The sequence below is a fragment of the Bos indicus x Bos taurus genome, chromosome 28, assembly GCF_003369695.1.
Source record: "Bos indicus x Bos taurus breed Angus x Brahman F1 hybrid chromosome 28, Bos_hybrid_MaternalHap_v2.0, whole genome shotgun sequence".
Classification (NCBI taxonomy): Eukaryota; Metazoa; Chordata; class Mammalia; order Artiodactyla; family Bovidae; genus Bos; species Bos indicus x Bos taurus.
This window is the reverse complement of record NC_040103.1, coordinates 15,530,933-15,552,383: the sequence shown is the minus strand read 5'-3', so window position 1 is coordinate 15,552,383 and position 21,451 is coordinate 15,530,933. Positions and strand designations below refer to the sequence as shown.

At 44.0% G+C, this 21,451-nt stretch overlaps 1 protein-coding gene across 1 annotated transcript in view; it reads left to right on the top strand.

Annotated features, from left to right (window-relative positions):
- The window catches only part of CCDC6 (coiled-coil domain containing 6), a 112,527-nt gene that overhangs the window by 33,344 nt on the left and 57,732 nt on the right, over positions 1-21,451 (top strand). The window contains exon 2 of the mRNA XM_027531094.1: positions 20,879-21,028. Coding sequence (XP_027386895.1) covers positions 20,879-21,028 — 150 coding nt within the window. The remainder of the gene's footprint in view (positions 1-20,878; positions 21,029-21,451) is intronic.

Below are 21,451 nucleotides of genomic sequence, written 5' to 3'. Positions count from 1 at the left end.
TTTTAATACATTGCTGTATTCATATTCATTCTGCTAATATTTTAGTCAAGGTTTCCTTACATGTATTATATAGAAATGGCCTTTGGCTTCTTTGTTGTACAGTTTTGGAAGCGGGGTCATTTTGGGTAGCTTTCCTTGATTTTTTTTTTTTTTTTTCCGGTTTGTATAACATGGCAGTTGTCTTTATCGTAAATATTTGGTGGAACTTTATGTAAAAAAAAAAAAAAAAATCTGGCATGGTATCTTTTCTAGATAGGAGAGACTTTGAGAAACATAAGGCGATTTCGTGGTGGGAAAATAGTCCTGGCAAGTAACCTATTCGGGATGCAGGTGGGCCTGTCACACATCAGTAATGATGCTTTTTAAAAAATGACAGGTGTGGCCACACATTCTTGTCTGTATTGAGACAAGAATGTGTGTGTGTTGCTCACACATGGTTGGGGTCATGAAAATGCTCCTCAGGGCTTTTTAGTAACCACTGTTTTTTCAGGATTGCAGAATTTACCTTAGTATTTTGGTCGGAGTAAATAGTACCAGATTTATGTCCACGTATCAATATTCTTTGCGTAATTATCATCAGCCATATTCAGAATACCATTTGGCAGACTTGGGCTGGTCAGAGCTTTCAGCTTGGTTAGTTTTGGCCAGTTCTGTGCCTGTGCAGGTCTCAAAACATCCAAATGAGTACAGGATTTCTTTTCTAACATACTACATGATCTATGTGTTCCTTAAAAATACTGGATTCTGCAAAATCACACACTAAAGGTATCAGGGCTTACGGGGACAATAGTGTTAAGGCAGGCCAGCTGCTATGTCATGTAACCGGAGAACTAACCAGACAGTTTTGGTAACTTGGGAGATGTAACTTGGACTTGTGGAGTAGTTTTCAATAGATCAGCAACTTTCAAGTGAGCTGCCAATGCTAGGAGTGCCCGCTGTGTGCCCAGGACTCAGCCTTTGGAGATAGAAAGATAAAAAAGGTCTTTGTCCTTGAAGTTCACCTGGACAAGAGTCTTTGAACTTCTATGGTCTTCTGACCTCTTAGTCCCTCTGCATGTTCTTCGTCACCCCTTAGAATTTGTCTGTCTCAGGCCTTCCCTGGTTCAGGCGTGAAGGGGCCTGTTACAGTCACCCTCGATGAGCAGACCCCTGCCTATTTTCAGTATTTTCATATTTTCAGTATTTTTTTTCTGGAGGATAAACAACTACTTATTGTAGAAACTGTGAAAAACAGATCCATTGTACAAAGACTGTGTCATCAGTGCCACCCCCCAGAACCCCCTTTACTGCTGTGGGTTATGTGCTTCTATCATTTCTAGTGCCTCCAAGGATTGATGTGGATCTTTTCAGCAAGCAAAATGGGGATCGTGTTGTTCATCCCACCCTGTTCTTCTGCTGTTGAGTGCCTGTGACAGTCATTGCTTGTTCTTAATTATGGTCGTGTAATTATTCCTTTGTTAGAAGAACAATCTGTTTGCAATAACAGATTACACATACAGTGTATGTAGCGGTTTGGTGGTGGTTATTTGCAAAGTTGTGTCCAACTCTTTGCAACCCCATGAACTGTAGCCCACCATGTTTGTGGTTTTGGACAATATAAATGCATTTTCTTACAGTTCCGTAGAAGTACAGCACAGGTCTCCCTGAGCTAAAACCAAGGTGTGGCAGGGCTGCCTTCATTTCTGGAAGTTCAAGAGAATCCACTTCTGCCTGGTCCCACTTGTAGAGGCTGTCTCTGTTCTTTGGCTGGTGGCTCCTCCTCCGTGTTCCAAGCCAGCAATGGCAAGATAAGTCCCTCTCATTCGGCCTCACTTTAACCTCTTCTCTGCCTCTATTTACCATTTTAAAGGACCCTTGTGATTACACTGATCTCACTCAGATAACCTAGGATAACCTCCTTATTTTAAGGTCAGACGATTAGCAACCTGGATTCCATCTCTTCCCTTAATTCCCCTTTGTCATGTAAGTTACATATTCACAGGCTCTGGGATTTAGGATGTCTGTGCCTGTGGGGCGGGGCGGGAGGCACTTCTGCCCTTGCTTGTCTCCTGTGGTTGATGGATTGGTTGTTTGCGTTAGTGTGGATGACAACTCAGTGAACACTTTCATATGTACATCTCTGTGTATCTCTGGTTAATCCTATGGACCACCTTCCTGTAAATGGAATATTTCAAAGTGATCATTTTCATACGCTTGACCAAAAAAAAAAAAATCAAGGTATTAAAATTCCAGTCTTGATTGGGTAGGAGAACAGGAGGCAAGTTTAGTGCTAAAGAGAAATTTTCAGAGCTGGGAGGAGATCATTTTGTCCCTCTGTTGCATCCCACTTAGAGTGTATGGTTCTGTTTCTCATTATAGCTTTTTTGTATTCCCTGTGGCTTCTGACGCGTGTTAGACACGTTTATTTGGTATCTATTTGCTAAATAAACAAGGAAGTTACACACACGTGCACACACACACACACACACACACATACCACCATTAAACACCTTTTTTTTCACTCCATTCTTTTCTAATATTAAATCTTAGTAGATTTACCGTGGTTAATTCTTTAGTGTTTTGGACACTGCCAGCTGTTTTGTGTTTAAATGTAGTACTGTCTCAACATCATGGAAATGGGGGACGTTGGTTCTCATACCAAGCATGTACTTGGATGATTTTAGTTGTTCTGTTTTGCAATTTTTTATTTTTTTTTTGCCACACTGTGAAGAATCCAGAATGTTAGTTCCCCGACCAGGGATCAAACCTGTGCCCCTTGTAGTGGAAGCACTGAGTCCTAACCAGTGGACCGCCAGGCAGTTCCCCTGTTTTGCTCATTTTAAAGGCTAAACATGTGTCCTGTGTTCTCATTCCCTCCTTCTTTCTTCTTCTTTTTTTAATACAAAAAGTTTATTACAAGAACTCCACAAATTTATTTAAATACCAGTTGTCAGAACGAATGATACCAAGCGTTACTTTGATATGGACAGAATAAAATGCTTGAAATGACCCTTACAGCCCTTTTTCCTTGGGACCACATGTCTTTGAGAATTAAGGCTTTTGGGTGGGAGGAATGAACATGTCTTCATTTCCCAGGGCTGCCATAACAAAGTACCACAAGCTTGGTAGCCTAAAACTGCAGAAATTTGGGACTTCTCTGGTGGTCCAGTGGTTAAGAATCTCCCTTCCAATGCAGAGGACACGGGTTCAAACCCTGGTCAGGGAACTACCATATGTTACAGGGTATAAACCTGCATGCAGGGAAGACCCAGTGCAGCCAAAATGAAAAAAAACACACACATACACACACACAAAATGACCGAAGTGTATTCTCTCACTGTTCTGGAGGCTGACAGTCTGAAATCAAAGCATTGGCAGGGCTGTGCTCCCCCGGCAGCCTTGAGGGAGGATCCTTCCTGCCTCTGCCAGCTTCCGGTGGTTCCAGGCGTTCCTGGGCTTGCAGCTGCAGCATTGCAGTCTCTGCCTCCGCAGTCACATGGCATTGTCCCTGTGCGTCTGTTTCCCCTTCTTGTAAGGACACCAGTCATGTTGGATGAGGGCCCATTCTAATGACCTCATCTTAATTTCATTACATCTGCAAACCCTCTATTTCCAAATAAGGCCACACTCACAGGTACCATGGGGTTAGGCCTTAAGTGTATCTTTTTGTGGTGGGGGTGGGGGGGGGCACACTTTTCAACCCATAACTGGGTGGGCTGTGGAAAGGTCACGCTGAGCATCTGCCACATACAGCACAACACGTCCATTGGGTTGGAACAGTGGTCCATCATCAAACGCACAAGCAGGCACGCGCAGCCCGCTTGAGGGCTCATAATAAAGCTGCAAGCAGCCTCATGTGCTGCTGGGTCAGGCCTCGCCACCAAATGAACTCAGGTCAAGCTGGTTGGCTTCGTGCCCAATGGGTGCAGCTTTTGGTTTTCAAAATCTCCTGGATTTGGATTGACAACTTAATCAATCCTTGATTCCTAACAGTGGGTTAGTGAGCTTTCTGGGCACTTCTGTCAAGGGAGAGTTACTACACATGGACTAATTTTTTTTTTTTTCCCTCCTCCTATCTGGAAAGTGACTCAACCCGAGGTATCAAGAAGCTGACTTAGTTTGACCACCACATCTTCATGTCCAACCAGAATAGAAACTTTATTCTGAAAATTAATCCCTTGCTCGATGTTAAACCTTCTGTCTCCCTCACAGCAAAGCAGATACTCTCCAGATACCAACAACCCCCAAGTCACAAAGCCAGGCAGGCTTCTGTTGAACCAAAGCATCGTGCCTCTCCCCTCTCCAGAGGGGTTGGCGTCCACAGAACGTCAGCACAGAAGCCAAACCCCTAGCTACCTTAGAAGAAGCAAGCAGAGCATGAGTGGGAAGTCAACTGGCTACCACCTCCCCGCCAGCAACAGCAGAGGAAACAGACACAGCTTCGTAGCTGCGAAAGTAGGAAGCAGTTTGCTTACATCCCCACATCGTAACTGCTTACTGAAAGCTGCTAGAAGGAACATCCAGAACAGTATTAGACATTGCTGAAGCATGTTCATTGTAACAGTCCTTAGGGCAGAAGTATTGAAAACATCTGGAATGTCAGGGAGATGCTTATCCGTGAGATGGGACATTCGTGATATCAGAAATCTTCAGAGGAACATTTAGTCACAAAGAAAACTTACAATATAAGTGTGGGGAAGGGACGCAGTATCCCTATGTGGTGAAGTAAAAGTTGCTCAGTCGTGTCCAGCTCTTTGCGACCCCATGGACTATACAGTCCATGGAATTCTCCAGGCCAGAATACTGGAGTGGGTAGCCTTTCCCTTCTCCAGGGGATCTTCCCAACCCAGGAATTGAACCAGAGTCTCCTGCATTGCAGGTGGATTCTTTACCAACTGAGCTATCAGGAAGCCCTATAACATGAACCAGTTTTAATCAAATACATAAGCATAAGGTCTAACAGGGATGGATAACAATGCTTTTTGTAATAGATTGCTTATTTACTTCAGAGTCTTTTCTGCTTCTCTGTAATAGATCTGTTCTTTCTTTTTTCTTTCCCCTCCTCCCAACTAAGTCCCTTGGTCCAGGGGCCTGCTATCTTTGCGGGGAAAATTGTATTCTCTTATATTCAATCACAGCACTATCCTCATTGCAGCCAGGTATCAGCTGAGTTTGGGTGATGTCATAGGAATTACTGTTCCAAGCAGGATGCCTTGTACCCCCAGGGCAGGATGGTGATGGAGAAAGAGAACCTGATGGGGAAGAGAGATATTTGGCTCTGGTTTTTGCTTCCCTACTGGACAGCCCGATTGCATGGCCTCTGTTCCTCCCATGACAACAGGTTTTCCCTAGAGTCCCTCTTGAGTAAGTGACTGATTTTTCTCAGCTGCTGTGTCATAAAGGATTATCTCCCAATTTTACAGAGGGGGAGTGTCGGCTTAGGGGAGAAGGAAGCTTGCTGAGGTTCATTAGACGTTAACAGCAAAGCCAGGACCAGTTCTGAGGTCTTCCAAGGGCTGCTGCAGTGTCCATTCTTCTGCTCCGGGTTTGCCAACTGGACTGCTGGCCAGAACCTCTGGCCCCCCTTCTCAGAGCTGGCCCAGAGTGCTGGGAAAGGGGCTAGGCATCAATAATTTTGACTACCACCACCTCCCCCGCCCCTTTTTAAAAAAATGATTATTTGGTGATGCTAATGCCATCTTGGGCTTCCCTGGTGACTCAGATGATAAAGAATCCGCCTGCAATGTGGGAGACCTGGGTTCGATTCCTGGGTTGGGAAGATCCCCTGGAGGAGCGCATGGCAACCCGCTCCAGTATTCTTGCCTGAAGAATCCCCATGGACAGAGGAGCCTGGCAGGGTAGAGTCCATGGGGTTGCAAAGAGTTGGACACGACTGAGCGACTAAACACAATGCAGTCTTGGTACTGGATTTTGGGAATCCCTAAATTCCCGAAAGGACTGCAAGGCAGTCCCTACCAGGGGTGTGTGTGTGTATATGTACATACACACATACAAATGCAAGATGAGTATTTATTTTTATAGTACTTGAGTGCTTAGTATGTACAAGGCGATGCTCTTAGACTAGTGGATGTTGTATGACAAATTAGTCACCTAACAATTCTGAAGGCACTTTTAACATTTCTGGGGTGCACTTTTATTAATTTTTAAAATATTTACAGTGATTTGGATGTGTGATATTTACATACATTTGTATAATACACTTTTATAATTTATACTTTTTATTAAATGAGTGCATTTTACATATCCTTGTTACATATACCTTTGTTCATGGGATCATAACGCTTATGCTGTAGCTTTCTGTCTTTTTAATTTGGGGGAGATTTTCTTAGACCTGCCTCTCCTCTCATACTGATGTTTTCATTTCAGAAATTGTGTTAGTTACAGTAGATGCTAAACTGCTGGAAGGGAGACCCCCCTTCCCAACTTCGGTGGCTCCGCGTGTCTTTTGCTCCCACTGAACAGCCCAGGGCTCCATGAGGTTGTTCACTTACCAGTGGGGCACCGTGAGGGTTGGTAAACCTGGCCTCTGGGGTGGGAGCCGGCTCCTGCCTGCCAGGTCTGCTTCCAGCCTGTGGGAAGCAGACGTGAGCCTGGGTGAAACCTCTTCCCTTTTTAAAGATGTGCCTCCAGAGTTACTGCCTGCCACTTCCATTTGCCTCCCGTTGGCCAGAAATGAGTCTCATGGCAGCACCTAGCTGGCGGAGAGGCTGGGAGGTGTAGTCCAGCTGGGGGGACACGAGTTCAGCTCTTACGTGGGAGATAACTGGTGGCATGAGGAGGAAGGAGAGAGTCCATCACTTTACTGTCGGGTGCAGCGTGAGTATGGTCAGCGCCGATGATGGGGAACGGGATGGAAGTCCAAGCTGCCAAGCACAGGCTACAATTTGGCAGTGACAGCGTCTGTGAGAGCTGACGTTGGGTCGTGAAAGGCTGGGAAGGGTCTGGAGACACTGGACTGTGAGATCCTCCAAGAGCAGAGATAGTACCTTCCATCATTTGTTCTGTCCTGAGAACCTTTCCTAATGCTTTGACTATGAGGTAGCCAGCCGAGGAGGGGAGGGAGAAAAGGCCCGAAGATGAAGAGGAGGTTTTTCCTGCCTGTAAGTGTGTGCAGCTGTTGATCCAGCGTCCGAGCGGTTGCCCTCTGCCAGGTGCGGGTCTAGGCTCTGAGCCCACGTTAGGCCCCAGTAGACCCAGCCCTGCCTCATAAGCCCATACTCTAGTGAGGAGTGACAGGGGGGCAAACAAGAGAGGGAAGAGAAAAAGAAATCCCAGTGGATCCTCTGATGAAAAGAAAGCAAGGTTATGGGGCGGCAGATGACTTAGGGCTGCCTCTAAGTTTGGTACAGAGCCAGCCTCTTTGGGAGATGGGAAATGACAGGTGGCCAACCCACCGTGGGTCAGAGGGTCTAGCGTAACTCCCACCACAGGAATCGTGACCATGGCCTGGGTGTGGATAGGTTTGCTGGTGTGGCCCATGTACTGTGAGCTTGGGCAGAAGAGGCAGGCAGAGGCTCCATCACAGGTGGGAGGACTGGTGGATTACGGGAGGAAATCTCTATTTCTGAGGATGGTGAGAAGTCTGTGGAGAGCTTGAAGTAGGGCAGTGAAGTGATCAGTTTTCTGCCTCTGATACCACTATGGATGCCAGCTGGAGTGTAGATTGTATGAGAACAAGAGTAGAAGAATCAGCAGGGTCAGCAAGGTGGCTGTTGTAAACATGAAGAGAACTGGTGGTGGTGGCTGCCCCTTAGGTAATGAGAAGAAGGGAAAGGGACATTCTGGATCTGTTTCAGTTAGAAATGGGGCTTTCTGATAGATTGCATGGGCACATAGCAGGGAAGAAAAGGAAAACCAAGGTCCACTCAAGAGACGTGTTTGGTTTGTTTGAGGTGCCGTAATGAGCTCCAGAGTCTGGAGGTAGGGGGAGATTTTTCTGGCTAAGTGGTCTCAGGTCCATCTTAGGTTGCACTTAAATTTAGGTCTTTGGGTTATAGCTTATACCATTGCACTGAGATCATTAGGGCACAGTAGGTGTGAGGTGTGCTCTGTTCTATGGCTCCCTGTGGCCTTAGAAAGATGAAAGGGCATTCTTTTTATTTTTATATTAAAATTTTTTTAAATTAATTTTTATTGGCTTATAGGGGAGAAATATCAATCACCTCAGATATGCAGATGACACCACCCTTATGGCAGAAAGTGAAGAGGAACTAAAAAGCCTCTTGATGAAAGTGAAAGTGGAGAGTTAAAATAGTTGGCTTAAAGCTCAACATTCAGAAAACGAAGATCATGGCATCTGGTCCCATCACTTCATGGGAAATAGATGGGGAAACAGTGTCAGACTTTATTTTTTTGGGCTCCAAAATCACTGCAGATGGTGACTGCAGCCATGAGATGAAAAGATGCTTACTCCTTGGAAGATAAGTTATGACCAACCTAGATATCATATTCAAAAGCAGAGACATTACTTTGCCAACAAAGGTCCGTCTAGTCAAGGCTATGGTTTTTCCTGTGGTCATGTATAGATGTGAGAGTTGGACTGTGAAGAAAGCTGAGTGCTGAAGAATTGATGCTTTTAAACTGTGGTGTTGGAGAAGACTCTTGAGAGTCCCTTGGACTGCAAGGAGATCCAACCAGTCTATTCTGAAGGAGATCAGCCCTGGGATTTCTTTGGAAGGAATGATGCTAAAGCTGAAACTCCAGTACTTTGGCCACCTCATGCCAAGAGTTGACTCATTGGAAAAGACTCTGATGCTGGGAGGGATTGGGGGCAGGAGGAGAAGGGGACAACAGAGGATGAGATGGCTGGATGGCATCACTGACTCGATGGACGTGAGTCTGAGTGAACTCCGGGAGTTGGTGATAGACAGGGAGGCCTGGCGTGCTGTGATTCAAGGGGTCTCAAAGAGTTGGACACAACTGAGAAACTGAACTGAACTGACTGTTAGTTTCTACCATATAACAAAATGAATCAGCTGCATGTATACATATAAGCCCTCTTTTTTGGATTTGCTTCCCATTTAGGTCACTACAGAGCAGGGGATTTTTTTAGATATAGGGTTATCAAGAGTCCCTAACACCACCCTCTGGTTTGATGGGAGAACTCATAGTATTCAGAATGTAGTCATACTTGTGGCTAAGATTTATTACAGTGAAAGGCCTTAAAGCAAAATTAGCAGAGGAGAAAAGTACACGGAGTGAAGTCCAGGGGAAACCAGGCATGAGCGTCTGGGAGTTTTCTCCTGGGAGAGCTAATCAGGATGTGCTTAATGCCCCAGCAGCAAGCTGTGACAGCACCTGTGAAATGCTGTCTACCAGGGAAGCTCACCAAGAGACGCAGCACGGATGCTTCTTACTGGGGACTGGGCCTGTAGGCACCCTCTGCTTAACATACACCAACATTTGAGACTCCTTCAGGAAAGCAGGTGTTCATCACAAACCAATTCTTTTCAGTTTTTTTTAAGTTGACTTATGGCTACACTGAGTCTTCATTGCTGTGCATGGGCTTTCTCTGGTTTCAGCACGCAGAGGCTGCTCTCTGGTTGCAGCACACAGGTTTCTCACTGTCGTGGCTTCTCCTGTTGTGGGGCACAGGCTCTAGAGCGTGTGGTCTCAGGAGTTGTGATGCACAGGCTTAGTTGTTCCCCTCCATGTGGAATCTTTCTGGACCAGGGATGGCATCTGTGTCCTGTGCATTAGCAGGCAGATACTTAACCACCGAAACACCAGGCAAGTCCCACAGACCATTTTGTTTGAAAATTTTTGACACAGTAGAGCCACTTTCATCAACTTGATGGGAACCCACCCCAAATCCAAGTTCTCAGTCACCAGCCCAGAGCTACCTTTGCAAACAGTCTTCCAGAAGATAGAAGTTTGGCCTGCCGCATTAACTCTTTTCTACACAGCATGTGACTTTTCTTATCCTGCAGTTCGTCCTTGTAGACTTGAATCCATGTCCTCGTTGACCAGCTTAAGGCAGACCTGTCCCCCTCGTCTCCTTAACATGTCTTTCTGTAGCCCTGAAAACTACCCCTTTATTCACTGTCTGAAGGAGGAGGGGAGAAGAGCTTCCTGTCAACACCCAGAAGCGATACATACACGTACACACATGGCGCGTGTACCACCAGGGTACATGTGGTCTCCTTGTAGCAGCAATGGCAGCAGTAGCAAAAAGTGGCTCTTCTGCAGTTCTTAAAGATCACCTGTCACTCACCTAACATTTTGTTACCTTGTTCAGGCAAGGAAATTACAGGGTGTCTCCTCCCAAAGGTGAACTGCTTTGTGATGCTCAGGCACTGTGACAGTGCAGATGATGTTGGTTTTAGTAATTAGTGGGTATAGCTTCTGGAGCTTGGTTGGTTCTACATCTCTTGAACCAGTGAAAGACATTGTTCTTGGATCCATGGAATGACTAGGCGCTTGGGAGCTAGTCCAGGATTGAGGATTGAATTGTAACCCTGATATTTAGTAGTTTGGATCATTGGGCAAGTTGTTTCACCATTCTCAGCTCCTCTCTCCCCTTGTATGATGTAAGGCTGAAATGGTGGAGCCAAGGTGTGGATGAAATGAGAGACTGTATGAAGGAGCCTGCTGCAGTGCCAGAAATATAATCAATGCTTCACCATTGAGTGCTGTTATCATTTATTATTGAAAGAGAGTCCATAGAGTTAAGCATTCATTTATAAATATATACAAACACATATATATGTATATAATTTAAAATTTGTATCATCATATATGATTACGCTCCTCATTATGCAACAGGTGTATGGGCGCTCATGTACCAGGCCACTTCTTCTGTTACCATAGTGCATAAAATACTTAGCTTTTTCTTCTGTGCATCTCAGTTCAGTTCAGTTCAGTCACTCAGTCATGTTTGACTCCATGAACCGCAGCACGCCAGGCCTTCCTGTCCATCACCAGTTCCCAGAGTCACCCAAACCCATGTCCATGGAGTCAATGATGCCACCCAACCATCTCATCCTCTGTCGTCCCCTTCTCCTCCTGCCCTCAATCTTTCCCAGCATCAGGGTCTTCTCCAATGAGTCAGCTCTTCGTATCAGGTGGCCAAAGTATTGGAGTTTCAGCTTCAACATCAGTCCTCCCATTGAACACCCAGGACTGATCTCCTTTAGGATGGACTGGTTGGATCTCCTTGCAGTCCAAGGGACTCTCAATTGAGAGCCTTCTCCAACACCACAGTTCAAAAGCATCAATTCTTTGGCGCTCAGCTTTCTTTACAGTCCAACTCTCACATCCATACATGACCACTGGAAAAACCTATAACCTTGACTAGACGAACCTTTGTTGTCAAAGTAATGTCTCTGCTTTTGAATATGCTATCTAGGTTGGTCATAACTTTCCTTCCAAGGAGTAAGCGTCTTTTAATTTCATGGCTGCAATCACCATCTGCAATGATTTTGGAGCCCCAAAAAATAAAGTCTGTCACTGTTTCCACTGTTTGCCCATCTATTTGCCATGAAGTGATGGAACCGGTTGCCATGATCTTCGTTTTCTGAATGTTGAGCTTTAAGCCAACTTTTTCACTCTCCACTTTCACTTTCATCAAGAGGCTTTTGAGTTCCTCTTCACTTTCTGCCATAAGGGTGGTGTCATCTGCATATCTGAGGTTATTGATATTTCTCCCGGCAATCTTGATTCCAGCTTATGCTTCGTCCAGCCCAGCGTTTCTCATGATGTACTCTGCATATAAGTTAAATAAGCAGGGTGACAATATACAGCCTTGCCCTACTCCTTTTCCTGTTTGGAACCAGTCTGTTGTTCCATGTCCAGTTCTAACTGTTGCTTCCTGACCTGCATATAGGTTTCTCAAGAGGCAGGTCAGGTGGTCTGGTATTCCCATCTCTTTCAGAATTTTCCACAGTTTCTGTGCATCTCAATCTCATTTTAAATCCCTTGGTTCTTGCAGGCTATTTTATATGGCCAAGATCATTCTGAGGCCAGTTGCTAAATGTATGGGTTAAATTCCTCTGTCTGTTAAATTCTCCAGGCGAGAATACTGGAGTGGGCAGCCATTCCCTTCTGCAGGGGAACTTGCCAACCCAGGGATTGAACCCAGGTCTCATGTATTGTACGCAAACTCTTTACCATCTGACCCGCTCAATCTCATTTTAAATCCCTTGGTTCTTTAGGCTATTTTATAGAGCTAAGAGTATTCCAAAGCCAACTGCTAAATGTTTGGATTAACTATATTACTTTTCTTTAATTGCTGGAAGGATTATATATCTCTCCAGGGCAGGGGCAATGTCTGTGGTATTCGCTGCCCTGTCCACATAGAGCTTACTGTGTAGGAGATGCTGTGTCATGAGTGTTGGATTGCAATTTAAGAATCTAATGACTGTAGTTTGCTTTTACTTGTCAGCGGTTCTGACAAGGGAGTTTATTATTGGGGGAAGAGAAGCTTCTAGAAGTAGCATTGAGGCTGAGCACTGCTTGTGTCACAACAGTGGGGACACGGTTCGAAACTCAGGGTTCCTGTATTCTACGGGATCTGGGAAATGTTACAGTAGGAAATAAAAAATTTTGAGAGGGAAAAATGAGAAAATAATACCAAAGAAACTTTTTGAAAACTATCTTGAACAGCAGTCTTTTGCCAAAGAAGGGGCAGGGATGTGAGTATGGTGCTGTACCCCCAAACCTGAACTTTAAGAGAGAGCCACTTGGAAACCAGATAGGGTGGCCAGATTCGGCCAAAACAAACACAGCATGAGGAGCTATGTTTATTTTTTTATTTTTGGTCACACCCCTCGGCTTGCAGGATCTTAGTTCCCAGATGAGGGATTGAACCCAGGTCCCTGGAGTGAAAGTGCAGAGTCCTAACCATTGGACAGTCAAGGAGTTCCCTCACGTCTTTCATTGGATTACTGCAGCTGCTAAGTCACTTCAGTTGTGTCCGACTCTGTGTGACCCTATAGACGGCAGCCCACCAGGCTCCTCCATCCCTGGGATTCTCCAGGCAAGAACACTGGAGTGGGTTGCCATTTCCTTCTCCAATGCATGAAAGTGAAAAGTTAAAGTGAAATCGTTCAGTCGTGTCTGACTCTTAGTGACCCCATGGACTGCAGCCTACCAGGGTCCTCCATCCATGGGATTTTCCAGGCAAGAGTACCGGAGTGGGGTGCCATTGCCTTCTCCGTTCGTTGGATTAGTTATGGGATATTCTCAGATTGTATAGAAGCCATCATCTTTTTAGATATTCTCACTCTCTTTTTCTCTTTCCTGTTTTTCTTCCTAGTCTTATAATTAGTTGTGCTTGAAATCTTTTCATTTTCCTTCCTGTATCTATTGATATCTTCCATATTTTTGGTCTTCTTGTTTGTACATGTTTTAGGTAAAATTATTGTACGGTTGATGAGAATTTGGAGGTCTGAAGCCATCGCTTATCATGAGAGTAGGGCAGTTAGTGTCTGTGTGGATTGTCAACAGTTTCTGTTAACCGACTTCCAGTGTTTTGTGTCCTTGGCATGTGGTTTTTGTTTCGGAGCTCAATGTAGAGCCCTTCCACCTTTACTTTCTCTGTTTCACTTAACCATTTTTTGCTTTTTTAACATTTTATTTCTTTACTGGTCTGCACTGGGTCTTAGTTACAGCCCATGGGATCTTTAGTTGTGGTTATGTGGGATCTAGTTCCCTGACCAGGGATCAAATCCTGGCCCCCTGCATCAGGAGCGTGGAGTCTTAACTGGTGGACCACCAGGGAAGTCCCTGGACATCTTTTTATGACAGTACATACAAACCATTTTTTTTCCCTTAATTCTTCCACTGTATATTATTTTTCTGTGCCACAACTGTGTCCATTTCTCCTTTTTTCTTTTTAAAAATTTGATTGAAGTATAGTTGCTTTACAATATTTTGCCAATTTCTGCTGTACACCAAAGTGAATCAGCTATATGTATACATACAGTCCGTCTTTTTTGAATTGCCTTCCCATTTAGGTCCTCACAGAGCACTGAGTTGAGTTCTCTGAGCTCTACATTAGGTTCTCATTAGTTATCTGTTTTATAGTGTGTATCTATGTCAATCCCAATCCGCCAGTTCATCCTACTCCTTCACTCCCCCTTGGTGTGCGTGTGTGTGTGTTCTCCACGTCTGTGTCTTTATTTGTGCTTTTGCAAATAGGTTCATCGCCCCTTTTAGCTAAATGAAGTGAGATTCCCTAAGACTTCACTGTTGTCTCATGAATCATCCTGTACATACCCCCTCTTCAAGCTCTTCTGCTAAATGTCTCTCGAGTGCTTACTCATGCAAGGTATGAGCATGGTAAGCTCTTGATGTGAATTGTGTGAATTTATCTTCATAACCAACCTGGCAGGAGGTGCCATTATTTTCACTTTCTAGAGGAGAATGTAATGGCCCAGAGAGGTCCCGTGACTCAGCTGGGGTTTCACAGCTGGAGGTGGGCATAGGCACCTTATAAACCAGGCAGCCTGACTCCAGAGTCTGACGGCATGTATGCACTGTCCCCCTCGCCCACCCCAAGCCATGCTGTTCAAAGTTTGGCCTATGGACTTGTTCTGTTTGTCACTGGCCCAAGGGGAGACAAATTCTTAACCCATAATCCACTGTAAACATTTAGTAACTTCCCTAGCAATTTCTCATTGCTCTGTATCCAAGCAAGTGACCAGGGCGCTTATCTTCCTGAACTGGGCATGGACCGGTTTGGGTGTTGTTGAATTCATGGGGCGAAGCATGTCTGTAGAGCCGTTTCTGCTCGTGTCCAGTAGGACACGCATGGAGGGATGTGTTGCCCCCTGCGGACTGGTGGTGAGGGCTGGTCTTTCACTAAGCTGGTTTGAGAGGCCTTGCAGCTTGATGAAACTGGCTAACCATTAAGGTCCTTTTTAACATCAAGATTCTCCGAGTTCTTGTCCTGAAAGTCCCCTTTGTTGTGGTTTCCGCCCTTGCCCTGCAGTCCTGGAACAATGGCCTGAGCACAGTGTCTGGGGCAGCTTAGCACACTTGTGAGGGCTAATAATGACTCCTTTCTGGCCCTTGTGTACTTAGTGATCTGCTGACGATACTGGGAGGAAATAAATAATATAAATGCTTTCATCTATCAGTTATTAATTGCTTTTACTGAGGGCTGGTACACAGTGTGTGGAGGAAGCATGAGATAACCTGGTGCTTCCATGGCCTAAATAGAGGATTATAATTCTCAGGCATGTAATTGACATCACTTCCTTAGTTCTTCTAATAGAAGAACCACAGGTGTGGGCCTTGGGCTTGTCGCATGTCCTCCCTGTCACCCACCACTGCAGTGTGTATTAGTCGCTCAGTCTTATCTGACTCTTTGTGACCCATGGACTGTAGCCTGCCAGGCCCTCTGTCCATGAATTCTCCAGGCAAGAATACTGTAATGGGTTGCCATCCCCTTCTCCAGGGGATCTCCTGGCACTTAAAACGTTAGCCCGTGCAGGACCATGGCAGGATAGTAGTTTGTTCTGATAAACCCATGGGTATGACCGATGTCCAGGTTAATCTTGTAAGAGGTGCCAGCCATCAGTCATGAGCTCCACCGAATGCCAAGCATCTCCCAGAACAATCGATACAGGCAGTGGTGTACCTCATAAACGAGAGCAGAGAGAGAACACAGTGTTACTCAGTTTCCTGGCTTGGTATTGGTTTCTGCCATCCTGACAATTTGGTTTCAGATGCTTTATCAAACTGAGGTGTTAAGATCGTTAAAATTTGAGTTGTAAGTTACTAAGCAACAGAACAATAAATTTAAATAATTAGAATAATGTATGTAAATAGGTTCCTAAATTTAAGGAATTTAAATAATTAAAATAATAAATACCAGCCTGTCTGAATTTTTAAAAATTAGAGTTCCAAGGTGTTTTTTTAAATCAGAGGATAACTGCTTTACAATGTTGTATTGTTTTCTGCAGTACAACAACCTGAATCAGCCATTAAGTGTGTATATGTGTGTATATTCCCCTTCCTTCTTGAGCCTCCCTCCCAACCCCCAAGGTATCTTAGTATTATGATTTTTTGTAATTAAAGCAAACAGCATTCAAATTAAAGGTAATTTTGTAAAACAGTTGCAAAATCTTGGTAGGCACTTGAGCTTTCTCTTCATTATATCCTTTACCTGCGCCTGCTGTCAGATAGTTGGAGAAGGAAATGGCAACCCACTCCAGTGTTCTTGCCTGGAGAATCCCAGGGACGGGGGCGCCTGGTGGGCTGCTGTCCATGGGGTCGCACAGAGTCGGACACGACTGAAGCGACTTAGCAGCAGCAGCAGCTGTCAGATAGATAAATGCCTGTATTTTTTTTTTTTTTTGCTTTGGAAACCATCCTTTTCTTACTCCTAACAGATTATGAGTTGCATCATCTTACATAATTTTGGTCTTGGTACTTGGAGTTTCTTGCCAGCAGTGAGTGCTCTTGTTGAGAGTTTTCAAATTCTCCTTTCTGTACTAACCCTTGGTCTGCAGAATATCACTGATAGAGAATAGAAGCACTAAACAATCACGGGGGAATCTCCTATCAAATCTGTGCCCTGCTCATAATAGCAGTGGGTCAGAATGATTTCCTTATCAGCACAAAATTGTGCTCATTTGAGTATGGTTGCCTAAATAAATATGTGGTGACTCAGGAGGAAATAATTGTTTTCTAAGAATTTTTTGATGGATGTTTACTTTTCCCAGTTTGTTGTTTACTAGCTAAGTCGTGTCTGACTCTTTGCAACCCCATGGACTGTAGCTTACCGGGCTCCTCTGTCCATGGGATTCTCCAGGCAAGAATACTGGAATGGGTTGCCACTTTTTCCAAAGACCTTGGTAAATTGCTCCTGTGTCTCCCCGACCCGTCCCTTTCTTTGTTTCGTTTTCTTTTCTTTTTTTTAATCAGACTTTTGTAGAATGAGTAAAGAGTGATGGAGACTGAGAATTGCTTTGTACTCGTCACATCAGCAGAAGTCAAGTGAACCCTGCTGGGTGGGGGGGCAAAGTAGCAGACACTGATAAATGAATAAGGTAATGCTAGCATTCACTCAACTTCTGAACATAGCAGTTAGAACCTTATCGAACATGAAAATATAATCACATTTTAAAAATATTAGTATAGTTGCTGCACAATATTATGTAAATTACAAAGTGTACAATATTATGATTAACAATTTTTAAAAGTTTATTTATAGTTATTATGAAGTACTGGCTATATTCTCCATGTTGTACAATATTTCCTTGTAGCTTATTTTATGCCTGATTGTACCTCTTCCTTCCTTCCTTCTGTAGTCACTCTCCCCACTGGTAACCACTAGTTTGTTCTTTATATCTGTAATCACAGATTTTTTGATTTCCCCCAGATTTTTGCAGTCTTCAACTCTGCAAACATATGCAAAACAAAGAGTTTGTAATTGTTGGCTCATATTTTCTTTTGAGAGTTTAGGGAGTTATAAGCTAACCTTGATTGATTTTTTTTTTTTTTTTTTAAGTTTTGAGAAGAGAGTTTGATTTTTGAATTTGGATGTGTTTAGGTATGCTGAGATTTTCAAGCATTTCAGATAAAAGGGAAATAGATTGATAAAACTTAGATTTCGTGTCAGCCTGTTTTTATATCTGTCCTGTCCACCTGTCCAACCCCAAGCTCCTTGCAAATAACACTTGGCCTGTTTTGCTCCTAGGCTGTGGTCTACCTAGCTCTTGGCTTCTTTGGGGGAGATAAATTGGAAAAGTGATTGCTTTTACAGCCTAAACAAAAAGGCCTGTTTTGGAATGTGTGTGTGTGCATATGTGCTAAGTCACTTCAGGCATGTTCAGCTCTTTGCGACCCTGTGGACTGCAGCCTGCCAGGCTCTTCTTTCCATGGGATTCTCCAGGCAAGAATACTGGAGGGGGTTGCCATTCCCTACTCCAGGGGATCTTCCTCACCCAGAGATCGAACCTCTCTCTCTCTCTTGCGTCTCCTGCATTGGCAAGCAGTTTCTTTACCACTAATGCCACCTGGGAAGCCTGTTTTGGACTTAAGGGGAAGAAAAAGCCAGGATTTGAGATGAAGATTGAGATTAATGCCTAAAGAGTAGGGGGAGAGCTGCAGGGGAATCTAAATGGATGCTTCTTGCTTGTCTGTGATGCCTGGCACCTACTGCGATGATCATGTTTGCCCATGGTCGTCAGTACACTAGAGCTGAGTCTTTAAACAATTTTCTCTGGAGCCGTATTGGATATAACAGCCTGTCTTTTCCCCTCATTTGTGAGTTAATTCCTAAAAATGCTCTGTGACCAGTTGGAGAAAGGGTGAACTAGTTTTCTGTTTGGGGACCTGAGTCTTATCTCCCAGATAGATGTTTTTTCTCTGTGTGTTTAGATGCTATGGGAAGCAGAGTAACAGTCCCCAGTGCAAAAACTTAGTGAAAGGAGCTCTGTGTCAGGCCTGGTTAATCCCTTGTTAAATTAGACAGACTTTAGCCAGCCTCTATAGAACAGTTCCTCGTGTTGTTGGTGGGTCCTTGGAGGGCTTTTCCTATTTCTATTGCCTAGAAATAAGTGGCTATTCTAAAATGGTGACAAGTTTAGTTGGCTTAAAGCCTGGGTCTCTCACAACCATCACTTACTTTGGAAAGCACTGACAGAACAGACTTAGCTTGCCCCCAATCCTTTTTATTTTTAAACTTTTAGGGCCTGGCCTCTTATTTTCAGCTTCTCACTTCTAGGTCCCTGTGCAAAGGGAGTGGTAGTCTGCTGGGCCGTGGAGCCTGGTTCTCTGTTCCTGGACTGTGGGTAAATTTACCAGTCATCTAAATAGAGAATGCCAGGTAACACACAAGAAGTTGAGTCTGATCTGATAATGAAGTGAGTTTATGGTAAACATCCTTTTGAAATTTAAGTGCAGAATCACCTGCTAAAGGCATTACAGTTCCCCTCTCTACCTTTTCGTCCTGTTCCTTTTAGAATAATCAAGATTCAAATCATATAGAACTTTGTCAGTCAAAACCAGAAAAACAGGTAACTTGAACAGATTGCGGGCTTGGATGTGTGTGTCATATATGCCCGAAAGAAATGCTTTGGATTCCTGCCCAGTGCACTAGTATGAGATCTTAAAGTCTGAGAGTTTTGAAGCCAAGTTGGGGGTCAATTTAAAGGGGAGAAGAAGTGCGCCGGTCCTGGGCTGTGCTCCCTTGACCATTGGGTAAAGAGCATGACCTTGAGAAGCACTGATGAGTTACAGAGTGTGTAAGGGAACCCTGAGAACCTCCGGCCTGCTCCCCGGGTGCGCTTGGTTGGTCATAAAACCTTATTAGCTGAGTGATGTGTTCTTTGTTGCTTACCTCTCCCGGCCTATGCCAGATGGTGTCTTAAAGAACTGGAGAGCCAGACTTCCTCCCCAAGCTTCCATTTTCTATGTAGCTCTTTTTTCAGTCTTAGTACTACATACACGTGACTTTCTTCGATAGATTTGCTTGGCAGGCAGTTCCAGGCACTGGCGTCCTTCCTGCCTGTGATGGGGAGCAGGGAGGATGAACTCCTCAGAAACCAGGGCTCTCCAGGTGGGGGTGACAATCCCAGCCAGCCCAGCCAGGCGAGTTAGGAGTGGCTGTCGGACCTTTTACAATAAAAGGTGGCGATTGTTTCAGGTAGGTCCCCTTTCTTCTCTTGCCCTCTGGCTGTCTTGTATAAGTGACAGGTGTTGGAGGCTTGGAATTGCTGCAGTTCTTTCCTTCCTGGCCTTGGCAGATGAAATAGGACTGCGTTACTGGGGACTCATGCATCAAAATGTTGCAGCTTAAAAGATGCTTTGAAGAGAGTTGAGTCCATTTGGAACAAGCCCCAGTTTTCTATAAAAATTAGTTTCCTGCAAGGATGACTAGGTTTTTCTGTTTATTCTGTTAAAACACAAGTGGGGGGGGGGAATCTATGGGAGAATATTTTCATCTCCATTGAATGATGCCTGACTCCCTTTTCTTCTGTTTTTAACATTTAGTAATGCCTGTCCTTGCCCTCACCTCCAAAATATTCCCAGTAGGGAAATAAATAAGTGAAAAATGATGCTCCTCTCATCCATCCTTGTTTTCATCCCTTGGACTCTTTGCAACAGCTACTTTTTAGCTGTTTGCTATATTTCCTTCCAATAAGTATTTAATGAACATGTAAATTCATCTATATCTATCTGTATTGCTTTTCAAATTGCATATCCAAACCCTTTCAGTAACATCTTGAAGAGGTGACACAATTTTACTTTTGGTAAACGGTACTTCTTTGCTTCAGTAAAAGATGTTACCTAGGTGTTTTAACTCTGAACCCTTCAAATGAGAAGACTATGGAGAGTTGTCATGAATTGATACACATACCACAGCATTGGACCCGTCTGCCATAGGAGAAGGAGCTTTCTGTATTCTGGTGATTGATTTGGGATAGCTTCTAAAAACTGCAAACCATCTTTGTTAATTTCTTTGAAATATCTCCTTAATAGGGCTTGCTGGTGGCTTAGACAGTAAACAGTCTGCCTGCAATTCAGGAGACCCAGGTTCGACCCGTGGGTTGGGAAGATCCCCTGGAAAAGGGAATGGCTACCCACTCCAGTATTTTTGCCTGGAGAATCCCATGGACAGAGGAGCCTAGCAGGCAGGCTACAGTCCAAGGGGTCGCAAAGAATCAGACACAGCTGAGCGACTGAGACACTATCCATTTAAGATGATAGTACAGAGAGTCCCTTTGGGGTAACAGATTTACTTTTATGGTTGCTACTCAATTCCTCTGTTTTGTCATCTTGGGGTATATTGGTTCAGTTAAAAATAGAGCTCTAATTAAAATGGGCGCCCTCTCTGAAAATAAGAACTATATTTCAATTAGTAAATTCCTATTTGCTTAACGTATTTTTGTTTTGTTTTTTTTTCTTTTTTTGAAAATTTTAACAGCAAGCCCGGGCTGAGCAGGAAGAAGAATTCATAAGTAACACTTTATTCAAGAAAATTCAAGCTTTGCAAAAGGAGAAAGAAACCCTTGCTGTAAATTACGAGAAGGAAGAAGAGTTCCTCACTAATGAGCTCTCCAGAAAATTGATGCAGGTAAATTACCTTTTCTGCCCTCTTATCTTCCCTGCCTGTTTTCTTCTCCAGGGGAAAAAAAATGACTTTGATCTAGCACTTTGCTTGAAACATTTGCTGATGAGGTTGTAGCTAAAATTCTTTAGAGATTAAAATACCTAAGTGAAGATGGCAGCAGTGTAATACTCAAGACTGTGGTTCCCAGCTCATCTGCTTAGGTGAGGTAAGGTATTTTATACTCTGACCATTTTAAGAAATTGCTGATGAGCCTGAGGCCTTAGCACAGGAGTCAATGATGTATGCAGTATTTTGGGATTATGAGAGTTAACGCCAAATGTGAGATTTCTTTCTCCTTTTATGTTGAATCTATAATGAATATATGGACATTTTTGGCAACCAGAAGTAGGTCTTTTATACTAATATATGAAGATACAAAGGGAAATG